This window comes from Scomber japonicus, chromosome 13 (assembly GCF_027409825.1).
Source record: "Scomber japonicus isolate fScoJap1 chromosome 13, fScoJap1.pri, whole genome shotgun sequence".
Classification (NCBI taxonomy): domain Eukaryota; kingdom Metazoa; phylum Chordata; class Actinopteri; order Scombriformes; family Scombridae; genus Scomber; species Scomber japonicus.
This window is the reverse complement of record NC_070590.1, coordinates 16179830-16203521: the sequence shown is the minus strand read 5'-3', so window position 1 is coordinate 16203521 and position 23692 is coordinate 16179830. Positions and strand designations below refer to the sequence as shown.

Here is a 23692-nt window from a genome sequence, read left to right as displayed (position 1 = left end):
CAAAATGGATCAAATGTCCTTGACTTCTCTGCCAAAATCTTAGTATATGTTTATTGCTGGGGTTTTTTTTTATTATTATTTTGTGCTCTTGCTTTCCAATTTTCAAATAAATCTCATCAAACTGAAAAAAAAATTGACAATTGAATCCAAAAATGATAAAACTCAAGAGTGATTCAGTTTCTACAAATACACCACAAAGAAGTATCCACAAATGTGAAATTAAATGGTAATGATGATGACAAACATTAAAAATAAAATACATATAAATAAAAACAAGCCATTTCAATAAAATCAATAGATGTGAAAAGACTGCAATTAATTTATAAAAGTTTTAAAATAAATTACAAGTATTTATAGTGCAATGGAGAATGTCAATAATTGATCATTACTCTGAATTTCATGCAACCTATTGATGTCTTAAATAATGATTTGGAATGAGAAAGTACTTAAACAGTAGTTAAAGTGGATTTGGTCCTCATTTGAAGCTTATGTTACCCATCATATAAAAAACAGCAAAAAATAAATATATGAATAGTGTAAACAGAAAGACCATTAAATATATTCAATGATGTAAACAGTAAACTGAATCAGACCGTTTGATAACTGACGACTGGTCTTAATAATTGCACTGTGCTCAAAGTTATAATCTGCTCAGATATATTGCACACATGGTTCATAGAGTTGAATTTTCACTTCTAGTCAATTATGCCCTGAAGACAACTATCACTTCTGTAGCACTCACTGTTCTACAAACAAATGTGAGGCTTAATTATTACTTTTTTATTAATACTGACAAAAGAGTGAGTCCCTAGTTGAAATTTATATTGTGATTAATCCATTCAGTTAAAAGAAACATTGGCTCAAGGGAGGGAGAAAAAGCAGCCCCAGAGTTTTTCAAATAATATCATCTGAATGTCTTCAGCTGGTAACAAAGACAAAACTTGTGAATCACTTCCGGTTAAGACTGGTGCAACAATATTGTTGTGGTACTACTTTTAAAAAAGCACAAATGGTCCATATAAAACATTCGACCTGAGGCTGCACTATCAGAATGAGGTTGGAGGACGTCTCCTGTGGATGTGCTGATGATCCAGATTTAAGGCATTGTAGTTGACGAACTCTTTACTCATGTGCCTACAAGCTGCAAGGACGGTCAATGATGAGTACAAGTACAAATATGCATGGGAGGAAGACACATTTATGTTATGTCCACATACCTGCTATGGGTCACTCTCCATTGTCACAGAGACTATCTGGCCTCCATCTAAAAAGAAATAATTTGTACAAAATAGATGTTTCAGGATTTGTTCCGGTTGTTTTGAGAGGAGCTAATTATAAAACTACAGTGGTCATAAAATATATGAACAAAAATGAAAATGTGAGAAAAAGCATCACCAGTTTTCTCTTTGCTTTCGTCCACTGAGTGTTGTACATTGTTACCAAGCACTCGAGTGTTGCCCTCCTCATCAACAAGGCTGTAATTAAAGTCACATTTGTGATCAACACCCAAAAAACAAAATTGAAAGACATGAATTAGATTTTTAAAGAATGTTCACCTTTTGCCATTTTGCTGAAGGATACTGTTTGCTTGTTCAGGATCTATGTGTACCAGCCTGGTATCAAAGGAATGCCCATCCCCCAGACTGATTCAAACAGAGATAATAAGAGCATGAATCAACATGTCAGCAATAGTTAATTGTATTTTGGGAATTACAAGTACTTCACTGGTCTCTTTTTCTGGTTTTCTCCATTCCATTAAACAAGCTTTTATACTAAAAATGAAGTTTTAAAAATGTGTACAGTACACAGTGTAGACAGTGTGTATTTATTTGCATCATTATGATTACATAGGTGATTTATGGCTACAGTTGTGTCAGGTCAGAGCAGTTTTACCTTGAGAAAACAGGAAAGAACCAGTACTTCACTTGGTCTCCAAACACCTCAGCTACATTTCGGCGAAAGCCAAGCGAAAATCCATTTTTGTCTGGACTATTTATGAAGATAGGAGCCCTAAAAGCCTCTGAAAATTGATATTAAACATGTCAAGTGACAATCTCAATACAAAAGTGTGCATCAAATTGAATATTTAACAAGAAATGTGTCTCCAATAGCTACCTATAGTGGTCCTGTTCTTTCCCACAAGCCAGAGATGGTAGCAAAAAAGTGACAGGATGCTGATAAAAAACAGCGCGGCCACAAAAAACAAAAACAAGATGTGGAATTTGGCGTGCGTATCAGGTAGTTGTTTCTTTAAAAGGGAAAAGAGAAAAAAAAAAGGTGTTAGCCTTGTCAGTCAACATGTCAAGTCATCTTTAACAAACAATTGACTGCAGTAGAAGTAGCAAAGTTTCCTCCTTGGTACAAAAAACTACATTTTTCACAGTAAGTCACTGGAAACTCCATCCATCATTTTGTCTTGTCATCAGTATTGTTTGGGCTGTAAGACAACCTACTCCTTCACTGTAAGACTACATGACAGGAGCCATTGTCTCATGTGAAGCAGATCGCTGAAGACGAGCGTTCACATGCTACATCATTGTGCACCACAGTGTAGCATTTGTAACCTATTGGTTGAAATCTTACAATGCGACCATTAGTGGGTGATCACATGTTGTACCACAACCCTACATTTGAAATTGTATTTCTGTTTCAGAAATGATGTCATGTTTAAAAGAAAGCAAATGCAAAAATCACTTGATCTAGTTTTTTTTTTTGACCCAAGGCTGCTGAATCTTGATCTCAGGAGTAACGTGACATTCAAAAGGATACTAATCACCTTTAATAAGCTGCAAGCTAGCACAGCAAGCACACACACACACACAAGAACAGGCGATGTAATAATACAGCGGATGTTTCTGTACTTACGGTCCAGAATTTGATGAAATATTGTACAACTGTGGCACAAATGACTAAACAGTAGAGTGATGCGTAGGCCAAGAACAACACAAAGTACTTGTAATTCGAAAATCCGACACAGTTATTCACCCTGAAACAGGAAGAGAACATCAGAGACAGACAAATTTACTTCTGATGAAAAATAGATAATTTTACAATAAAAACAATTAATATGGTCAAAGATTATTAAAAACATAGTTAAATGAGAAAAGCCTTCAGTACCAGGGGCAGTGATGGTCCATTTTCAGTACGCACCTTGAAGAAAAGGAATAAGGAAAACATACATCCTGTTGGTACCATCTAGTAAATGTTTACATTATAAACATTTTGCTGATCAAATTACCCAGAGGCACTTCACCACATAAGCAAATGAAGATGTAGTACATGGTGCTCAATTTATAAAACTAAATGTTTAAAATGGATGAAGATTTCATTAGAGACAATACCAAAAACTGGTTTAAAACCGACATTTATGTGGACAGATAAAAACAGTGGACAACTACAAATATTTTATTCAGGGAAAAGTTTTGTAAAAAGAATAGATATGATGAGCTTTAATTATAGGGTGTACACTCACATCTCACAGGTGGAGCAGTGATGGCAGCGGTCAGGTTTGATTACTTGGCAGGGGTTACAGTATCGGATGGCTGTTAAGAGAAAATGAAGGCAGAATTATTTAAGTATGAATACCTATAAACAGTATATGAGCTTTATTGATGAAAAGTAAGAATTTTCCACATTAAAGACTTTCTAAGCTTTTCCAGTTCACCCAGCCATGTTCTTTTATTTTTTTGCTATTTTCTGGTACGTAAACCACCATTTTTTAAATTAATAAATCCTCTAATTCTACAAATTTTATATTTAAAATATATATATTTATTTATTTTTTAGAAAGTGTATTTTAAAGTGTCTTTTTCCCTGTGAGACTAAGTATACAAGAGCACAAGTGTTGATGAATAGAAGAGCCTGATGAAGCCCACAGAGATAACGAGGTGCACCTGAGCCCAATTAACCCTCCTGTTACGCACAGATCCATAAACACAACACAGATGAGGAAAATGCACTGTATGGTTTTTCATCATAGAGTGCATTCTATTATAATAGATATATAAACAGTGTAGCACTTTCATCCAAAAGGGGGAGACACAATATAGCAATATATTTACACAATTTTATTTGCAGTGCTTTGCCTATATTATGTTGTAGATGTGAGTGCCAGACATGAAGAGAACAATGACTCTTCATGTACTTCCTGCTGTGTTAGACACTATGGTGACAACAGTAAATCAGTTACACAATTTCTCTAGTGGTCTGCTCTCAAGTAACTGCTGGGTGTTTTAGTCTCAGACAGTCAAGAGATCTCCGCCTACTGAAGTCTGGGGAATTTCGCTAACAAGCCTACATCCCTTATATTTTGTCAAGAACACGCCTTACCGGAAATGATGCTCTCCCCCCTTCTCCTCCATAGTGGACTGCATGTCACTACCCCAATATAATATAAATATGGATTGGTTCTGCAATGCAGGATTTTTTAAAACTCTGTAATTGTTTTAACAACAAAACCCTAACCTTGTTGTCAGTCTCTATAAATGAAGCATTTATAGAGACAGACTTGTTAGTCCACTGGGCAGTTAAATGGAAAACCAACCAGTCACCTTTGCTGCTGCAGTGAAAAGCCTCACCTCCTCCTGCCGTGCGTGTATACGCAGGTAAATTCCTGGCCACTTTCTTCAGAACCTCTTGCTGCACCTCGGCCCGCTCCTCTCTTTCAAACAGCTCCTTCTCTGCTCTGGGCAGAGCAAACTGGCAAGAGAAGAAAAGACCTGTGTTTACACTACATGCTGAAGTGGCCCAAATCTGATTATTTTGCTCCAAGTGATTCAGGTCTGGCTTTATCACAGTGTAAGCGTAAACAAACCAAATCAGATCTGGGCTCACGCCTCACTGCCTGGAGGACAGCAACAACAGCAATGTGGTCAATGAAGAGACAAGGAAGTTTCAAATTTGATGGACATTTATGGAGAAGCTGCTACTCAAGCCCAACTGGTAGGATCATATCGTAACTGAGCAGTTTGTGTGTTTGGTGTGTGTGTGTGTGTGTGTGTGTGTGTGTGTGCATTACAAACTTGTATTGGACAGTCATGCAATATTTCTCTCATCTATGTTGATATTATCCTACACTTAAACCATGAAAATAAGGTGTGTTCACTGTAAAACAAAACATGTTCATTGTCTTTGAATGTAGCCATTTAAAGAAGCCTTACCTGTGGTAAACCTGTGGTAAACCTGTGGTAAACCTGTGGTAAGGAGTTTAAAGAAACTGCTCTGGGCTTACCGCTTTTGAGGGGCTGGCTGGTGTGGACCAGATAGTTTTCCAGTAAGACCATATGAACATGAAGAGGAAAATGTGGAAGATGACCAAATAGCCGACTGTGAAGAGATACAAGTTTTTGACACATTTTTTAAAATATAATATTAAAATAATAATATTAAAAATTAGATGAATTACTCCATCATTCGTGAATTAACACATAACTGACAAATGTCATGTATGTATCACTTACTTCGTTCTGCATTATCTGGGATTGTATCTACGTAACACACACAGATGGCAGAGAAAAAAATATATTAATGAGTGTTAATGAATGTCCCAAGAATGCATGACTACACATCCCCCACCTCACACACATACACACCACCCCTTTCTCACACCATGTGGCAGCAGCCTGGCACGGCCAGCAGTGACCCACCCATAAGAGAGAGCTTTGTTTAAGAAGCAGGGCTCTCCCTGTCCTGACCAAAGCCACTACAGTACGTCTACATGCAGATAATGGTATCATCAGTTCCAGGCTCAAAAATAGCATGAAAACCTGACTGTGAGTGCAGGGACAGAGAGTTAGATTTATACTACAGTGCATGCATTAGAACGTAAGACAAAAGCCTTACATATTAATTCACTATGACAACAAAAAGCCTGGTAACTTTCTAATAGTGGCTGTGCATTTCTGTTTTTTGTTACCAACATTAAGGGTGAGAGCGGTTTGACAGTTAAACGTCAGGCACTTGAAAAAGTTTAAAACACCTTTCAGTTTTCTCCTGCCCTAATTACATTTCCCCCATTCTAACATTACATCAGGATTTTAGAAAAGGCTGACAAAGACGCTCTATTATTGTTCAATAACAAATAAAAGATTACAATCACTGCTATTTATAAAATCTCACCTTCAAAATTGAGATAGAAAATTGCTAATGCGTTCATGTAAAAATGCATATGTGTCCAAATTGATGCTCAAGATAGAATAAGGAGAAGTTACTGGAAATAAACTTGGATCCATTCATAGTTTAATTTGTGCCATTGACAGGAGCTTTACTGTCCATTCATTCACAACACACTGCACATTTGACACAGCAAGAACACCTGAGAAAGTTTGTTTTTGCACCGTTTTTTCTGCCTTTATGATACCTGACGTCACAGCAATCATCACAGCGATATTAATCTAATCTATTAATTATTAATTAATGATTGCACAAGCCACTCAGGCTGTGTTTTCTCTACTTAACTAATATAAACAAAGTAGTGTGGTGACATTAAGGTTATACACGCTGCTGAATGCGTGTTTACTAAACAGTGAGACAGAAGGGACAGTGTGCAGAGAGTGTGAGGGTTGCTTTTAAATCTCACTTCAACCTGATTATCAAAGTTGGGCCACCGGCAAACTGTCAACACAGGCACATATCTGCCCTCCCGAGTCCCGACATGCAAACACTCGTGACAAAAAAAGTGAGCGTACTTACACACGCAGAGCTCCACCACATATGCATAATAAGACCAGCCGACAACCAGGTTGATAAATAAGACAGGTATCCAGTTCAGAGCCCGTTTACAGCACTTAAACGCGTGAGAGGGAGCCATCTTTAATCCGTGTAGGACATTAGCCGGCGGTGACGTCATGGGCACCCTTTTAAATGAGCCCAGGATACTGTCTATGGACTACAAGACCCAGACACTAGTAAACGGGACATGCGCAGATGGGTTTGTAGTTCATAATCTGGGGTGTAGTTTTAATATAATGTGCTCGTGTTGTACTCGTAGTCTGATTTGTCAAATGAAACACACTGAAAGTATTTTTATTTTAGTTTTGATGTTTTCATTTTTTTCTACTTTATTTTACACTATTTTATTACTATCGTTCTACAAAATTGTATCTTATCGATTTTATTCGTTTATTTTGTCTTTTAATCTCTTCTTAACCTAGCTTTAGTCTAGTTTTGATTAAACTTCATCTTTTATTTGATTTTACTTTTCTTTTGTCTCTTTAATGTGGTTTTTAATGTGTGATTTGGTTTTCCCACAAAATAAGCTAAATTAGGCCTATCTTATTAAAATCCTGAAAAACACTTTGCAACATGACCACAGTGACGTTAGACAGATTTTCCATAGCTGTACAATTAATGGAAACATTCATATTAATAATGTGAATAAATAAACTCTGGTTTGATCGCTGACTAGCTGGAAAATTAGTTTGGCAGTTTACTAATGTTGCATATTAAAGCACAGGCAGCTGGGAACTTCCTTGTAAATGACTCTTGTAATGTATTGTTATTGATAACTCTTTTAATTGAATTGTGTCTGTAAAGTGACTGTCAATGTTTAGCATATTTCATTTTTGAAGTTGCTTAACACAAGATGTCTCCTTCAATGTAAAGTCCATTCTCAGTGTTTGTGCACTGAAGTTTCCACATTACACTTATGTAAATTGAATATTGGACCAAGATTGGCTTCCAAACTAGTTTTGGACTTTCCACTATCAGCAGATGAATGTGCCTATTACAAGTTGGACATCTTGCACCTTGTACTATCTCTTTTAATTGTGATTCAGACCAACTAAAGTTAAGACAACTTGATTTTATTGGCTAATAGAAGGACATGTATACTTAAAGTCTGTGTATAACATTAATTTGTTCATTAAGACAGTTTTTTATTGCTATATACTCATTCCTCCTGTCCATTCTGTCCATATAAACATCCCATCTGAACTCAACATCTACCACTCTCTTTATATAAAAGTTCAGGTGAAGTTAATATTTAAATAATTAGAATAATTATCCAAATAAAACAAGCATCTACCAAGTTTAGTCTTTTTGGTATACCAAATTCCCTGTTTTTCTGACTGACCCAACACCACAGCTCAACAAGGAAACAGTAACTGTGGAAACACAAAGAGGGAATTTGTAAATATGGAAGATGCCCTCTTGATTTGTCAAACTCAGACCGCTGAAACTTCATACATTTTGAATAGTATTTTTACATAAAACCAGCACTGTGTATTTTGCTCCCCATCACTTACAATGGAATCGTGTCAGGAAGGGCCCTCTATACTAGCCGGGACCTGGGACCTGGCTAGTAAAGACTAGGAACAATATGGAGAGAAAAAAGTCTTTCATTATATCAATACATGTATGTGACTGTTGGCTAAATGTGAACCTACTGTATCCTGTAAGGTAGAGTAATGTTGGACTATCTTAAAACTGCACCAGTTCATTATTTTGACCACTTGGGGGCAGATGAGCTCCACAACAAACATCATACACAACCTGATTAAGTCATGGTGTTGGCAAGTGGTGATGTTTTTTATTACTTACTAGTTACCTGTCTTATTCAAATTGCCACTGGGGGTTACAGCATAAAAACTGAAACTGTTTGTTGCCTGGCATGTACTGAGTCTGTGCTTTTCTACAGAGAAACTTCCAGTAAAAAACTTCTATAATAAGGTTGATCAGATTTTTGCTACAGCTGTCTTCTGCTGCTAGAAACCAGTTTACAGGCTATAAAACCAAAACAATGAGCTAAAATTCATCTGTTCATCATTCTTCCTACAAGACACCTTCCAAACCTAACAAATGACAAATGACAAAAAACCTATTAACACTGTGAAGGCACTATTAGCATGTTATGTATTTAGATTCTAGACATGTGAGAAAGTAACAAATGACAGAGAACAAATCACATCACTGCAAAATATGAATGTTGTTTTCCTTTACTTTTCAGCAAAGAAACATGAGAAACATTATGATATATTGCACTTGAATACACTAATAAATTAAACCATTTCATTTTTTAGTTGTTTATTTTAGTTAATAGCCTCTTTAGATATATTATGTACCAGATTAATAACTTATATGAGGACCAAAGAAACAACGAAAGCATGATGAGCTCATTTCACATGCCGACTGTGTGTGGAGCGAGACTTTCGAGAGGAACGTGTCCCCTTTTTTGGTGAGGAGGGGGAGGATGGAGAGGATGGAGAGGATGGAGGGGAGATAGAGCAGGGAGAGGTGGAGGCGGGGGAAGAGTCAGGAGACATGGAGCGACGTCTGGTGGGACTGCTGCTGGGGGAGCCACGAGGTGAAGAGTAGGGAGACAGAGCTTGGAGCATTCGCCCACTCCGCTCCTGAAATGCATGCTAAACACAGACAGAAACAGAGGACAGAATTATTTTTTTATGTAGTGATGTAAAAAAAGAAAACAATCTAAATATGATGATTATGAAGCAAGATCTTAAGTTACAAGATGTCTTTTTTTTGTATGATTTCAAAGTAAGTTTATATTTCTTTATCTGCGACAGAGAAACAATCAGAGATGCCACTTTATCTGCAAAGTTTAAGTCTTGCTGTTTCCAGGAGTGTCTATATTGTATCTTCTTCTTTTTTCTTTTTTTTTTTAGATTTGACCAAGGGGTGCCAGGGAGCACCAAGTTGTTGGGGGTTTTTTTGTTAGTTTGTCTGTTTTTTTATCCCCATGTCTTCTATGGACTGGTCTCACTGACAATTGTTCATGTCACAGCTTCTGTTACATACTTTATCATCTTTTGTGCTGTTGTTGAGTGCAAAATAAAGCAAAAAGAGGGATGTAGCAAGAGTTCATCTTGTACAGAAAAGGCAAGACTTTGCTTAGCTTAGCATATAGACTGTAAACAGGGGCTAACAACTAGCCTGACTGTCCAAAAGTAATACAAATCCACATTGTAACCTCTAAAGCTCACTTATTAACATTATATTCACGTTATATTGTTTGTTTACTCTGTACAAAAAAGCTGGTAAGATGATAAGTTATGGTTTTATGGCGTGTTATGTGCAGGATTTAGTTTTGCTCGATGCAGTTACTTCCTGGAGTCTATACCTGCCTCCTGCCTGACAACTTCACGGTGATAACAAGTCTTCAAGAAATGATCTATTAAAGTAAAGTAGAGCTACTCATGTTTAAGAAAGATATTTCCTTTCAGTGTGTCATGAATGAATTTAAAGGTACACGTGCCCAAGCTCCATCTGGTCCAAAAAGCTCAAGGAAGTTGCTGATGAATTCTCTCGACTTCTCTTCCCACTTGTGGATGAGGTCTTGGCTCTTCTCCTCCACTCTATAGACAAAGTGTTTGGACTTTTCCTCCACCGTACGGACTGTCTCTTTCATCTTGTCCACCTTGTCTTGGAGCCTAATTTTTTTCTCCTGTCAAAGAAAACAAAGCTGTCCATACACTTTTTTTTTTGTATTATGTTTTGTGTCAAATACGTCAATATTTTGTTGTTTTAAATTAAATATGCTTTCTCCTACTCTAATGAATCCGACATTGAGCTCTTGGGCCGTGTATCCTCTTTGCAGGTTGCGTCGGACATAGATGTCGTAGTCTCGGACGATACGAGTGATCAGATCTGATGTGGAGATGCCCTCCGTCCTCTGAGTGGCCACAAACATTCCTGATATGAATACAAAAATAATACATGTCATTAATACAATAACTATCAACAAGAATGTATTATAATGGTTTGTAAGAATACTGACCTGCTTCCTTGATGTGTTTATAAACATCCTCTGATCCAGCAGAGGTGTAAGGGATATCATCATGGGCCACAAAGTCGATCTGTAAGTGCAATATGACAGTACTCACAATGATTGAACAACAAATATCCTTGTTGTTGATACTGTATGACATTTTAAGAAACTGTGGTGTCCGCTGACGGTGTGACCTTTGACCTTATGTTTCTGGAGGAACTCTGTGGTAAGGGTCCAGGGAGCGTCCCGCACCACCTCGTCAACATAACGGCAGTGCGTCAGGGCATCATAGCGTTCCTCCTCTGTCATCACTGTATAGCCCTTAAACTTGTGGGTGAGTTCATCACTGCAGACTGGAGACACAAAGGCAGAGAGGACTGTAGACTAAGTCGGGAGTAAGAGTTCATCTGGAATTACCAAACTGGAAAATGTATCCTAAAAATGTTGGCCCTTTGAAGGTCTTTTTGTTTTAAGATAGAATTTATGTTCAACTAATGAAGAAAGCTCAATGTGTTTTTACTGTGTTTACTACTTTACCTCCTACTATCAGGTATGTGTTGGGGAAAACATTTTTGGCCTGCATCAGAGCTCGAGCATGCCCCGAATGGAAAAGATCAAAGATCCCATCAGCGTAGACTCGCACAGGACGATGAGCTGCATGATGAGAAACATTCTTTAAATACCAGCATGATGTTACAGGACCTTTTTCTAGAGATTACAGTGATTTACTGATCTGGTATAATGAAGCTGATACTTATATCTGATATTTATTACCTGTATCAGACAACACTGACATCGATAATATTTTCAAAAGCAACAAAGTCCAAACACGTTTTTATTTTTATTCTGTTGCTAATTTGTCAGTCGTATGGCGTGACACGACAATCAGCCAAATAACCAGCAATAAAACAATAAATCAGCTGATATAACGTCACAATAAAAGCAATATACTGAACCATGTCAAGTTAATAATTATCCTACTGGCTTTCTTTCATTTATTAGCAATGATAACCAAAACATTTGAGAAGTGTGACCTGGTGTGCCCCTCCGTGCCTGGGCAATCGTCAGCTTTTCATGTTGGATATCTGATTCAAAACCCGTAGACTTGGCAAAAGCAGCCGGCTCCCGCAGAGCCTGAACATAGAGACAAGACAGACACAGCAGAGGAAATAAATATGTGTAAAGTTTGATTAAATGCTCTATTTTTTCCAAATAGGTTCTGGGTCTCAGGATGTATCAGGTGACAGAAAGAGAACAAATTAAACAAAGTGTCACATAGTGTATACAGACAAATATATTCACACCCACAGTACATGCCTCAGGGCAACTTTAGAAGTTTACAGTTAACCAAACCTGGCTGTGATTGGATTGTGGGAAGAAATTGGAGCACCTATAAGAAATCTGAGGCAATGTACAGGTTTGAAAAGAGTTTCTGAGAGTCAGAGACCATTACTCAAAAACAAAACCATGCAGGAAGGCAAACAACAATTATTGAAGAATTCAAACATTACAATATTAACTGTGCTGTTAGGTATATTTTTAAACACACAAGGTTTTGTAAATTTGCAGGTTGGATTATTCTCTAGATTTTATACCAGCCAAATAAACTCTGATACCTTCAAGACCACTATGAATAATCTGGACTTTGTGTTTATACAGTATATAACACAGCTTTATCTGCAGTGTTGTAATGTATACTTTGAACTCTTGTTCTGCATAAAATGTCCTGCATGTCTTGTGTTATGTTCAACAATAAGATAAATGTTCATAACTTTGTGAATGCTAATAATGTTAGCCTGCTTCCCTGTTTTCTCTTAGCTATTTAATATTTTGTTAAATAGTAGCTAACTTTTAAAAGTTAGCTACTATTTAACAATTTACACCTTCAAGTAAGACATGAAAGTACACAGCTTCATACCACACTTGAGACACAGACTAAACGTGTACTTTACATAATGAAATTCTACACTGTGGCCTATTATACGACTCATTATCCTATCTACATTTATTTGAAAGATAACTGAGGACGAAGCTAAAAAGCTAAAGACTTTAGAGTTTAAAGGCAAGCTGTGCCTCACTTGAGATCATGTAGTACTGTGTGTGACATATAAAAATGAGTCATGGTTACATCGTCCAACCCTGCTAATCAGTTACCTCTCCACTCCCAAGACAAATAACCACAGAAGAAGCATTTATGTCTGTTGTTTGCTTGTCATATAAAAATATAACGTAAGTCTGAAAAACACAAGTTCAACCAGAACTAGGTTACCCTTTTCCGTAACTCTCTCTCCGTAACTAAATGTGACAGACTTGTTCCATAATGACAGAAGAGTACGTACCCTTTGAGGGCGTCCTCTTTGGCTTTGTGGGGCCTGTTGATGGCCATTGCCTCCTCGTCCTCGTCTCTTTCCAGCCATCCTGACCTGCTCTTCTCTTCTCTTGTCCACTAACAACACTGCTGTATCCACCTGTCGCTCCTCAGCTAGGACAACTTCTAAGGCTGTGGGTGTTTTTTAAGTATACATCCCATCGACCTGCCTGACCCTGATGACGGGAGACTGTAGTGAGCAAAGTTCAAGCCACTCGTAAATGGATTCAGAAATGTAGAGATTACACTTATCAATACTGAGTTTCCTTTTCTCTATGTGGTAATATTGAAGCTTGCATAAATAGGAAGATATATGTTACTCTACAATTCATACAGTACAATATAATGTCATTACAACTGCTTGTGAAAAAGGCTCATGTTTTGAATAATTTCTCACAATTCCTTCCTACCAGTGAAATCTAGAGAATAATGAATGTTAAGAGTGTAACAGTGTATGTTAAAATCAACCGTGAAGGTGAGTATGTGCCCGCAGCTTTTACATCGGCAGCCTTTGGAACCAAATACAGAGTGCCCAGTGTGGCGCATCTTACGTAACTTGTGTTGTGAATACAGGTTGGGAACATGTTGAAATCAATGAAACGCTTCACTGTCTGCTGGTTGTTGCCTCCTCCTACTGTACCATACAGTTTTGTTGCATCATAGGATCTGGCAGCAGTTTGTCTTTCTTGGGAAACACATGATTCATACGTGTTGTCTAAAACACTTACACAGTCCCGCTGAGCATGTTGTGCCCAATCTTAAATACATGAATTACATATTCTCTCATTATAGTGTATTATTTATGAAAAAATATAAATTTAGTAAAAAAAAAAACAAAAAAAAAAAAACATTTGTTCAGGCTAAAATATCTCAAAAATTCTACAAAAAAATTGTGTAGACATGCATTGACCCCCTAGCGCCACCATGAGGTTTACAGTTGTGGTTTTACGTGAAATTAAAAAAAAACTGGACTGGATTGATTGACATGAGATTTGATACAGACGTTAAAGTCTTTCTCAGGATTAATTATAATAACAGTAGCAGTCTCTTAATATTTCAACTAGCACCATCATCGGGTCATAATTACAATTTGTCCAATACTTTGATTTATGATTTAATACCTGCAAAAATAGGACAGTCTCAACAGCAGTTGATGCTAAACTCGTGGTAAACATGGTAAACATTATACCTGCAAATCATCAGTGTGTTAGCATTGTGACAAAGTAGCATTTAGCTCAGTGCAGCCTCACAGAGCAGCCAGCAATGTCTGTAGACTATAGCCTAGTTTTGTTATACTTAAGGTATTTTTCATATTCATATGAGCTATTAGTAATGCATTACCATGAATACATTTAGGATATGGTCATCTTAATATGAAGTCATGCTTTAGCAAATTCTATTTTTAGGGACTTTCATTTCAACTTTCAAACATGAACTTGAAAGTGAAATTCAAAGTTTATTATTTTAATCTAAACTTTTACATTCCACTTACACAGTAATGATCCCTTTCAGGTTAAAGACAGTTTATAAATACAGAGAACAATAATATAATATTAATAGTATTAACCCAAAACTGAAAATGAAGGAATCATTCAAGGCAACTGAAACTACAAACAACAAGTTAGACATACAGTACAGTCAGAGGAACAATAATGGGGTGGAGTATCATTGGATGTGTGACATCATTAAAATGTCAGTATCATTTTGACTACCACCACAGTGAGTCGAGACAGGCTGAATTTTCCTTTTAGGGTAAATATTTCTTTCTGCAAATGGAAAGTTATTTGAAATGTCCATAATATGTTTAACTTCTGATCTTATATCTTACACATATAAGAAGATATACAGAGACTAAGTTGTTTTTGCAGATTAAAGTTTGAAACACTCAAAGTGCATAACCGGTTTCAGTGTGCTGGGAACAGCAGGAGTGACTTCACAGGAATGTTTCACCTGTGAACACAATGACCTGGGGCAAGGGGTGTGGTTATCCTGGTGAGAGTAGGCAGAGTGGGAGTATTGCTTTATTGCTGCTTCTGTCACTTCCTCAAGTGAACACTGCCTGGATATGTGGAGTTACAGACACAGGATGACCAGAAATATTCTAGACCTTTGACACACCGGGACAGGAAATATTGTTCTACAGCAAAGGTAAGACTCTGATATCAATTAAGTCATGTTATACTCTTTAACACTCTTGTCAATTTTTAGTTAAATCCGAGGAAGTCTGAACATGCGCACACTTCTACCATAGCAGAGGAAACTATTAGCTCACAATTAGACCAAATTCTTCAGATTTCGGTTTCACTTATAGTCACATTGTCACTGGTGGACTTCAACCTCAGTGGAAGGAGCAAGAAAGAAACAGACAGCTAAAGCTACTTAAAGTTTTTTCCTCCCATTCACAACAAGTTTTAAGTAAATACTCTTGTCTTGTATTTGCTGTGCTCCACGAAGTTTGCACCAGAGCATAATAATATAAAACTATAGTCTGTGGGGTAAAATACAAAGTGTCAAAGCATTTGAGGGAAAAAGATAGCAGTCTCCTTGAAATGTTGCTGTGGTTAATGTGGTTGGAGGATGTGTTTCATATAATAATAATAATAATAATAAGTTTAATCTATATAGCGCCTTGCACAAACCCAAGGACGCTTTACAGAGGGAAGAGAAAGTGCAAGGACCAAACACCATCTGAATGATGTGTTTTTTAAATACTGTTCTGACTAATAACATGCTGAATAACATGCTCTGATAACTCTCTGTAGATTATTTGCACGTTGTTGGTCTAAAGCATGTTCCTGTGGCAGTATCTGACAACACTCTTGCTGATGGTGGTTCAAATATGCAAAGGTAAGGGCCAAAGCATAACACTCTGAAATGTATAGTTCTCCTATCCGTCCTCTCTCTCCTCTCTACCCCAACCAGTAGAGGCAGATGTCCGCCCACTCTCAGTCTGGTTATGTCTGAGGTTTCTTCCTGTTAAAAGGGAGTTTTTTCTTGCCACTGTTGCTCATGTGGGGGTGGCGGGTCTCTTTCAAATTAAACCTGGGTTTAGAACTTGCTCTATGTGTAAAGTGCCTTGAGATGACTTTGTTGTGATTTGGCGCTATACAAATAAAGATTGATTGATTGATTGATTCTCTATTTATATCATAGCTTTGTGGATTATTTTCAGTTCCAGACAACTCAGTTAAATTTAATTTATATAGTGCCAAATCACAACAAAAGTTATCTTAAGGCACTTTTCACACGAGCAGGTCTAGACTGTACTCTTTAATTTAATTGAAAGAAACCGAACATTCCATCATGAGCAAGCACTTGGCGACAGCAGTGAGGAAAAACTCCTTTAACGAGAATAAACCTCAAGCAGAGGCGTAAGCGTATGGTAACTAAAATTAGAAGTCACATCACGTTGAGGAACTTACATTTCTTGAGAAAATCAACATGTCTGAGGCAGTGACCCACGCTGTGGTTGGAAAAAACCAGGGTCACTATATAAGCTCATGATGGGCTCTCAGCTGATACATGTTTAACCATTGCTGGCCTAATAGCAATAGAACTATGTCTAGTGGTTCAGATAAAAATCAAGATATTTTATTGTAAACACACTTTATTTCCATAGCAGACTGCTGATAGAGAGATGAGTATCTGTTATTTCTTGGCATCAAAATGCTCATGTATAATTTATTATTTTTCCCCTCTTTTTCATCCTCCCTTCCCCAAACACACCTCTTTCTCTTGATCCTTGTCTGCTCCTTTTTTTCTCTCCCACCAGCTCAGAAATGCGATGACTTCACAGATCTAGACCTCAATAATGCAATCATAGGGACATCCCTGAGGGTTAGGTTGCTGCTGTACACCAGTGCCAATCCAGCATGTGGTTCACTTTTGTCCCACACCAACCTTTCAGCGCACCCCCAGTTCAACTTGTCCAGAAAGACCAGCTTCATCATTCATGGGTATCGGCCCACAGGATCTCCACCAGTGTGGCTTAACAACATCACACAGTTGACGCTGGCCAGGACAGGTGGTAACGTCATAGTAGTGGACTGGAACCACGGGGCTGCTAATATAAATTATTTGAAAGCAGTAGAAAACACACACAAGACAGCAGAAAACCTCACTGCTTTCATTAAACAGATGCAGGTAAGAGATTATTTGATTATTTTATAGCATTTGATACACTGTTATAGCATATCTTGATTCCTCTCTGTGACCATGCATTATAATAACTCATCTTTTCAGAAACATGGCGCCTCTCTGAGCTCCATCCACATGATCGGAGTCAGTCTCGGAGCTCATATATCAGGCTTTGTAGGCAAAAAACTAAAGGGGGAAATTGGAAGAATTACAGGTAAGATTGTGAACATTACAATCCCACTTTTCACAATACTGAAGATTTCTAGATTTATGAGTTGTGAAATGCTTATCTTGCCAATCTTAGAACATTTTCAAGAGCCTCAAAACTTGGTCCATTTGAACTTTTAAATAGAAAGTAGTCAACAGTGTGGGCATCCTTAGAGAATTATAAAAAAGGTGCCCATATCTCTCCTGCAATATATTTACTTATACAACCTTCAGTTCAGACACTTTTTAAGGTTTTGGCATTTTGGTTGAAATTATTATCAAGGTAACATAATAATAAGGTGACACTACAATGAACAGTTGTTGGTGTAGTTGCATAAACATGTCACAGTTCAGGTTCTGGCTGTGTTGAAGAAAACAGCAAAGCACCATACTATCATGTATTTTAAAAAAACACAAAGTAAAGAAAAGCAGCTCCAAACATCAGGAGTGCTTCGGTAACAGCAAGATATAAAATAGAATGCAGACATCCAAATAGTAAAATAATGTTAAAGTTCTACTGAGTTTTATTCATGTTGATGTTTGCAGCTCTGGATCCTGCTGGGCCGCAGTTCACCGGCAAACCTCCAAAGAATCGCCTGGATGCCACAGATGCTGAGTTTGTGGATGTCCTGCACACAGACATAGATGGTAAAGCTGAACTGAAATACTGTTTTATATATTCTATTATTAATTTAAATGTGTACAAATATTATTGTCATATTAATGTGTCTACTCTGTGTTCACAGCGCTGGGCTTTAGAGCACCTTTAGGTCACATTGATTTCTATGCTAATGCAGGAACAGACCAACCTGGGTGCCCAAAAACCATCTTTTCTGGTAATGTCATTGATATTATGGGGAAACCCAAAGATCATCAAACTGTTGACTATTTATCTTTGTGAAAACATGTTGGATTTATAATCACATGTGGTAATTCTCTTACCCCCTGTACAGGAGGAGCCTATTTTAAATGTGACCACCAGAGATCAGTGTTGCTGTACCTTGACGCTCTGAAGCCAGTATGCAACTTCAGGGCTTTCCCCTGCTCCTCTTACAAGGACTTTCTGGATGGTAACTGCATGGATTGTAATCAGTTTGGACCAGCTGGATGTCCTGTCTTTGGTTTGTGCTTTAATTATCAATTATTTAAAACAATAATCAAAAAAAAAATTTTCAATTTTCAGTAAAAAAACAAAACAAATTAGTTGTAATTTATGTCTATAATTTAAAATTGGTTAATTTTTTTGGTGAATAAAATCCATTATGTATTCAATGGTTAGAATAAGCTGTTGTAAACCTGACGCAGATGTTTCACTCAAAACCAGGTTATGACATCATAAAGTGGAAAGACGACCTGCTGCGCAGAAGGCAAACAAAGGCTTTCTTCAACACAAATAAAGCCTCTCCATTCTGCTGTAAGTATAATAATAATAATGGTAATTGGGGATTTTAGCTAAATTTGGTGAAAGTGAATTTCTGGTAAGGGTAAGGAGGTAGTGGTTGAAGACATCCTTAAAACAGAACCTGAGAACAGAGTCTCAGCCTGGTAAGTAAAGACATTTAACAATGAAAAAGGTAGAACAAAATAATTTTAAAGTTTTTAATGTTGGATGATTAAAACAGCCTCTGAATGTCAAGAAATTATAGGAAATCTCAAGATTTGCCCTTTTTAGATGTTTTCATTGTAACAGGCAAGTTGTCTCATCATTTAAAGGAACAGTTACAATCTATATTTATAATTAATCCTCATTATTACTAGAGGTGTCAGACAGTCATGCTTTTCATTATGAGATTATTGATTATTACCATAATAACACTAAGCAACGTCTCCATATCCTCTCAGTGACAGGCTACAAGGTGGATGTGATAATATGGAACCAGGAAGTACGCTGGGGCTACATCACTGTTAAACTTCATGGGGATGGCAAAGAAGCAGTGGCAACCATCAACCAGTAAGTATTCCCTTTGTGTTCAGTTACAAGTACAAAATGACATTATGACTTCTCTCTGTTCATTTGTTACGGTTCTTTCCTTCAGCAGTTTGTGTTTTGTTTGTTTTTGTCATATCAGTAAGTCATCAGAGTTCCAGAGGTACAAAGAAACACATTTATTTGCACAGTTTGACAAAGACCTACAGACAGTGAACAAGGTGTCTCTCACATTCTCTACTGGAAACGTGTTCAAGCCCAAATATAAGCTCCGTGTGCTTCGAGTACGTCTCACACATCTGGAACGCAAGGAGGGGTAGGCAGCAGTTTATAAACCACCTTTGCAACCTACATGTCCAAGCTCCAGATTTAATATCGACTTTGTCCCTCACAGGCCTCTCTGTCGATATGACATCCTTCTTCTGGAGAACAAAGAAGTCACCTTCAGGCCTATGCTCTGTGAAGAATCCAACTTCTGAAGCAAAAATTGGACATTGCTTCAAAAATGTCATTGTTGGTTCTGGATCGTACAGAAAAACAATACAGGCGACAAAAGAAAGTGCACCAACCTCCCACAATGTGACCATTTTAATCTGAAAATGAAAACTGTGTTTTTAAGAGTAAATGTTTTTTATATTAAAAATTTTGAGGAATTTCTTTGCATTTTTAAGGCTAATTAGACAAGAAATTACTCTTCATTTACGTGTTTGAAAATCTATCTCAAATGATGAAAATACTGCAACACAAAATGCTTTTAAAAGTATAGACTTTTTTCCCCCAAATACATGATGTAACCATATATTTATTATTTGTGTGACTGGCATCATCCTTGATTTTTAATACAAGTAGTAAAAGTAGAGTCAACCATGGTCAACATCTTTAATAAATTCACAATGCTTCTAAATATCAGCAACTGACACATTAACTGACAGCTCAATCAGCTCATTTTTTAGGCTCAAAAAGCAAATTATAACATTTTTGATAAATTATACATACCCTAAAATATGATAGACGCTCCATGTTTGTGACACCATTTATCCCACACAGTTGGATAAAGGAAAAATTAACTACATAAATAAACTAAATGTATAACTGGGCTATGCACTGCTTGCTCAGTGTGACATAGTGTTTGTTGCAGACTTTCACCTTGAATCTGCTCCCGCTGCACCTCATATCACGCTTTTCAGCAATGACTCAGTAAAAACATTGAGTCATTTTAGTCCCCTTCAGCAATCCAGTAAAAAATAAACATCTAAGAGAAATGATTCTCAAATAAATATGATCGTTCTTCGTCAAAAAGGAGCAGTGGTGATTTTTTTGTACCTTAGAAAAATAGCATTTCTCAAATAGGTACACAACAGGACCTTTAAAACTTGGTTCTTTTACTGAAATCAGAATCTCTTGTCTTTCATGATGGTGGTTTTGTCTTCCCAGCTCATTTAGACATGTGCTTCTTCATACGTTGTATCTCCATCTAAAGCAAAACAACAAGAATCAGAGTCATTCTTCTCACCTTGAAGGAGTTCTCCCTGGTTCAAAGTGAATAATACTTCAATATTGTAATATCATTGTGTGTGATGAAATCATTAAAGCAAGACTGCTTAACTTTTGAAGAACAAATAACATTCTTGATGATCCATTTTCATACCTGTAAAGTCAAGCGAATCCTTTTCTCTTCATCTAGCTCATTCATCAGCAGTTTAATTTCTTTGCTGGAACACAATATATCCTCAAGTTAATGCATCAAAACAAACTGATTGAAAAGGTTACATATAGGGAATGCAGGGATGAGAAAATCACATGTTCACTTGGCTGAGGCTACCAGTTCAAACAAGGATGTCAGTGCCCATATTTGCCCATTCAAACTGTTTTTTGTTTCACATTTAGTAGATATATGTTTGGATGTGTCTTAAGAGTTGTGGAATAGGGATGACAAGAATATGCAGGCATCAATAGCTAGATTACAGTATCAAAGCCATACTTGTGCTGACTCTTCATTTGTTCAAAGTCACCCCTCAGCTCTCTCAGCTCTGTCTGTAGTTGTTGCACATTTGGTGGGTTTCTGCTGTGCTGAGGGTGGGAGCTGTGGCCCGGGGGCTTCGTCACTTGAAGAACAGCAGCGAGAGCTTTTGGTAGAAGAGACGAGAAGGATTGCGCAGCACTGGGAAGAGAGGACTGTGTGAGTGCACTTTTGGGTTCAGCTGCCTGTGGAAAATAATGATAAAAAACACAAACCTGGTATAAAAATGTACTCTAACATAGCACAATAATGCTGCATGGAGAGAATTGTGTGGTTTTATATTTACAGGCAGGACAAGGCCATTCGCTGCTGTTTCCTTAGAGTTTTCCTGTTGTGCTGAAGAACCCAGCTCTTCACTCTGGTTTTCTTTTCTTTCCGCCTCCATCGTGAGTGTTACCTGTAAGTCAAGTCTAGTTTGAGATGTCTGATCAGTAAAAAACTGAAGGGTACTTCACCCATTCCAAATGAGTCCCCACAGAAGCCTTTCAACACAATATTTGATTACAAGACTAAAAATATAATTCAGAGAGTAAAGATCATAGATTACATACTGTAAACTGAGTACCTTCTAATCTTGTTTTAAGTAAGGAGTCAAAGCAGATATCTTCTGTTGTACATGGCTGTGTGTGTGTGTGTGCTTGTGTGTGTGTGTGTGTGTGTGTGTGTGTGTGTGTGTGTGCGTGTATGAGGCAGTTCAGAAAAGTTAAATTTATCCCAAGGGCAGATGGGACACAAACAAGCACACACTCTTTTCATACAGTGAAGTTATAATAGTTAACTGGGTAATATAGTAAAGGAATAGCCTGTAGATATATAACTATTAAAAGTATATACTTCCCAGAGACTGAAGCTCTGACTGTAACCTCTCATCTGCAGCATGAGCTACCTGCTCATTCAGCCTCTCCGCCATTGACACAATTGAATCAAATTCTTCAGTGTCTTTGAGAGAAACATAAAATACAAGTTAAAACCACACCCATCACCATAGGAAACGTGGGCCAGTTTCATACTTCCTCCATTTCTAATGATTCCAAAGCTCACATTAACATTCAGCCTTTAACATGCGACATTCAAGCATGGTAGTATTTCAAATTATGTTACAACAGATGTTAACAACAATAGTTTCCAGGCTTACCAGGAATGAGGGCTGAGCTATAGTTGCCCATCGTGACAGAGAGGAATACAAGTGTGGAAGGAGACAGAGTGAAAGACAGAAAAACCTGCGGAGTCTTTAAGTCTACATCTATAAATGACAGATTGGAGCAAGTCAGTGGAGCAGAAATCAAGAGGACAGTCAGCTCAGTGCAACCTGCTGAGGAAAAAATCATGCTACACCTTTTAGAGAGTACAATTAGCTTCACTGTTACTGCATTCTCAATAATATAGCAGTGACTTCAGAGAAAGTGGCAGAAACTAAATTTGGATGCTTCAGCAGAGGTAGCTGTTTCTCTCATGCCAGGGCAGTGAACAAATATGCAACACATGCTGGGACCAATAAAAGACAGACTATATAGTCATTAGTAAACATACTAAACCAATTAACCAGATTATTGACAGTTACAGTAAACAATCTGCCACACTCACCTTGTGTTGTCTGCCTCATTGGTGAGATACAGCAGCATCTGCGGTAACTTGACACCATCCATTGTAACCCTCTGTGGTCTGCAGAGTATGTTGTGATGAGAAGTGGTTCTGTCAGGGCTAAATTTAGCACAGGAAGACCAAGTGGTGCTCCACTCAATCTGCTCCCAAATATTGCTGCTGTGCCCCTGTGATATTTGGGAGCATGTGTGCAAAGGACGTCGTTGACTAAAGGGCGAGAGCTGGTGTTTAAAGGGACAAGCTGACACGCAGTTACACAAGAAGGGAGAGAGAAAGCGGATCCCTGCATCCCATTCACCTCTGCAGTGTCAGAAACTAGTTTGAGTGGCCTACCTTAAATGTTTAAACTACTTAAAGAGGCACTCCACTGATTTTACATGTGAAGTTCAGTTTACTGATCATCACGCTGATTCAGCCTGTGAAATGTTTTGTGGTTCTGGAGGGTCCTCTCCAAAGTTTAAACACAATAATTTAGTTAAGTGTAATCTCATAATGAAAGAGAAACTGTTGCAAGCTTGACCCAAACATAAATTTAGTCAACAAACCACTTCCTCTTCTTTTTAAATTTCACTTGTGAGTCTCTGAACTTCAAAGTTCCCCTACAGTTAAAAGTGTGTTTTGCTTCCTGTTCCTAGAGTTGGATGATTGAGTTTCACTGTGCAGAATTGATGTGTAGTTTGATACTAAAAGGAAATTTCTCTTTCATCA

At 37.5% G+C, this 23692-nt stretch overlaps 3 protein-coding genes across 3 annotated transcripts; 1 reads left to right on the top strand and 2 right to left on the bottom strand.

Annotated features, from left to right (window-relative positions):
• Positions 1 to 982: 982 nt before the first annotated feature.
• Positions 983 to 6808, bottom strand: LOC128371195 (palmitoyltransferase ZDHHC20-A-like). The gene is made up of 13 exons (XM_053331447.1): positions 6691 to 6808; positions 5460 to 5486; positions 5231 to 5325; positions 4578 to 4698; positions 3473 to 3542; positions 3118 to 3150; positions 2866 to 2986; positions 2116 to 2248; positions 1894 to 2020; positions 1557 to 1643; positions 1396 to 1475; positions 1218 to 1264; positions 983 to 1141 (listed from the first exon to the last, which is right to left on the bottom strand). The coding sequence occupies exons 1-12, from the start codon at positions 6806 to 6808 to the stop codon at positions 1221 to 1223; spliced, it is 1056 nt and encodes a 351-aa protein (XP_053187422.1). The 3' UTR covers positions 983 to 1141; positions 1218 to 1220.
• A 2121-nt stretch (positions 6809 to 8929) lies between these two features.
• Positions 8930 to 13428, bottom strand: LOC128371542 (choline-phosphate cytidylyltransferase B-like). Its single transcript, XM_053331892.1, has 8 exons — positions 13063 to 13428; positions 11758 to 11857; positions 11261 to 11377; positions 10925 to 11076; positions 10733 to 10811; positions 10505 to 10647; positions 10211 to 10399; positions 8930 to 9359 (listed from the first exon to the last, which is right to left on the bottom strand). The coding sequence occupies exons 1-8, from the start codon at positions 13138 to 13140 to the stop codon at positions 9111 to 9113; spliced, it is 1107 nt and encodes a 368-aa protein (XP_053187867.1). The 5' UTR covers positions 13141 to 13428; the 3' UTR covers positions 8930 to 9110.
• A 1336-nt stretch (positions 13429 to 14764) lies between these two features.
• Positions 14765 to 19946, top strand: LOC128371292 (lipase member H-like). The gene is made up of 11 exons (XM_053331574.1): positions 14765 to 15239; positions 15854 to 15938; positions 16864 to 17234; positions 17334 to 17442; positions 17982 to 18083; positions 18182 to 18271; positions 18389 to 18556; positions 18760 to 18849; positions 19278 to 19386; positions 19505 to 19678; positions 19757 to 19946. The coding sequence occupies exons 2-11, from the start codon at positions 15881 to 15883 to the stop codon at positions 19839 to 19841; spliced, it is 1356 nt and encodes a 451-aa protein (XP_053187549.1). The 5' UTR covers positions 14765 to 15239; positions 15854 to 15880; the 3' UTR covers positions 19842 to 19946.
• The last annotated feature ends 3746 nt before the right edge of the window (positions 19947 to 23692 follow it).

Excerpts from the sequence above, each read along its gene's own strand:
- LOC128371195 (XM_053331447.1), bottom strand. The coding sequence starts at position 6,808 with ATGGCTCCCTCTCACGCGTTTAAGTGCTGTAAACGGGCTCTGAACTGG. Across the intron at positions 5,326-5,459 it reads CCCAGATAATGCAGAACGAA|TCGGCTATTTGGTCATCTTC; the intron begins GTAAGTGATACA and ends ATCTCTTCACAG. Across the intron at positions 3,151-3,472 it reads CACTGCTCCACCTGTGAGAT|GTGCGTACTGAAAATGGACC; the intron begins GTGAGTGTACAC and ends CTTTTCTTCAAG.
- LOC128371542 (XM_053331892.1), bottom strand. The coding sequence starts at position 13,140 with ATGGCTGGAAAGAGACGAGGACGAGGAGGCAATGGCCATCAACAGGCC. Across the intron at positions 10,812-10,924 it reads AGTTCCTCCAGAAACATAAG|ATCGACTTTGTGGCCCATGA; the intron begins GTCAAAGGTCAC and ends TTGCACTTACAG. Across the intron at positions 10,648-10,732 it reads TAAACACATCAAGGAAGCAG|GAATGTTTGTGGCCACTCAG; the intron begins GTCAGTATTCTT and ends TATTCATATCAG.
- LOC128371292 (XM_053331574.1), top strand. The coding sequence starts at position 15,881 with ATGTTCCTGTGGCAGTATCTGACAACACTCTTGCTGATGGTGGTTCAA. Across the intron at positions 17,235-17,333 it reads CTTTCATTAAACAGATGCAG|AAACATGGCGCCTCTCTGAG; the intron begins GTAAGAGATTAT and ends TCATCTTTTCAG. Across the intron at positions 17,443-17,981 it reads GGAAATTGGAAGAATTACAG|CTCTGGATCCTGCTGGGCCG; the intron begins GTAAGATTGTGA and ends TGATGTTTGCAG.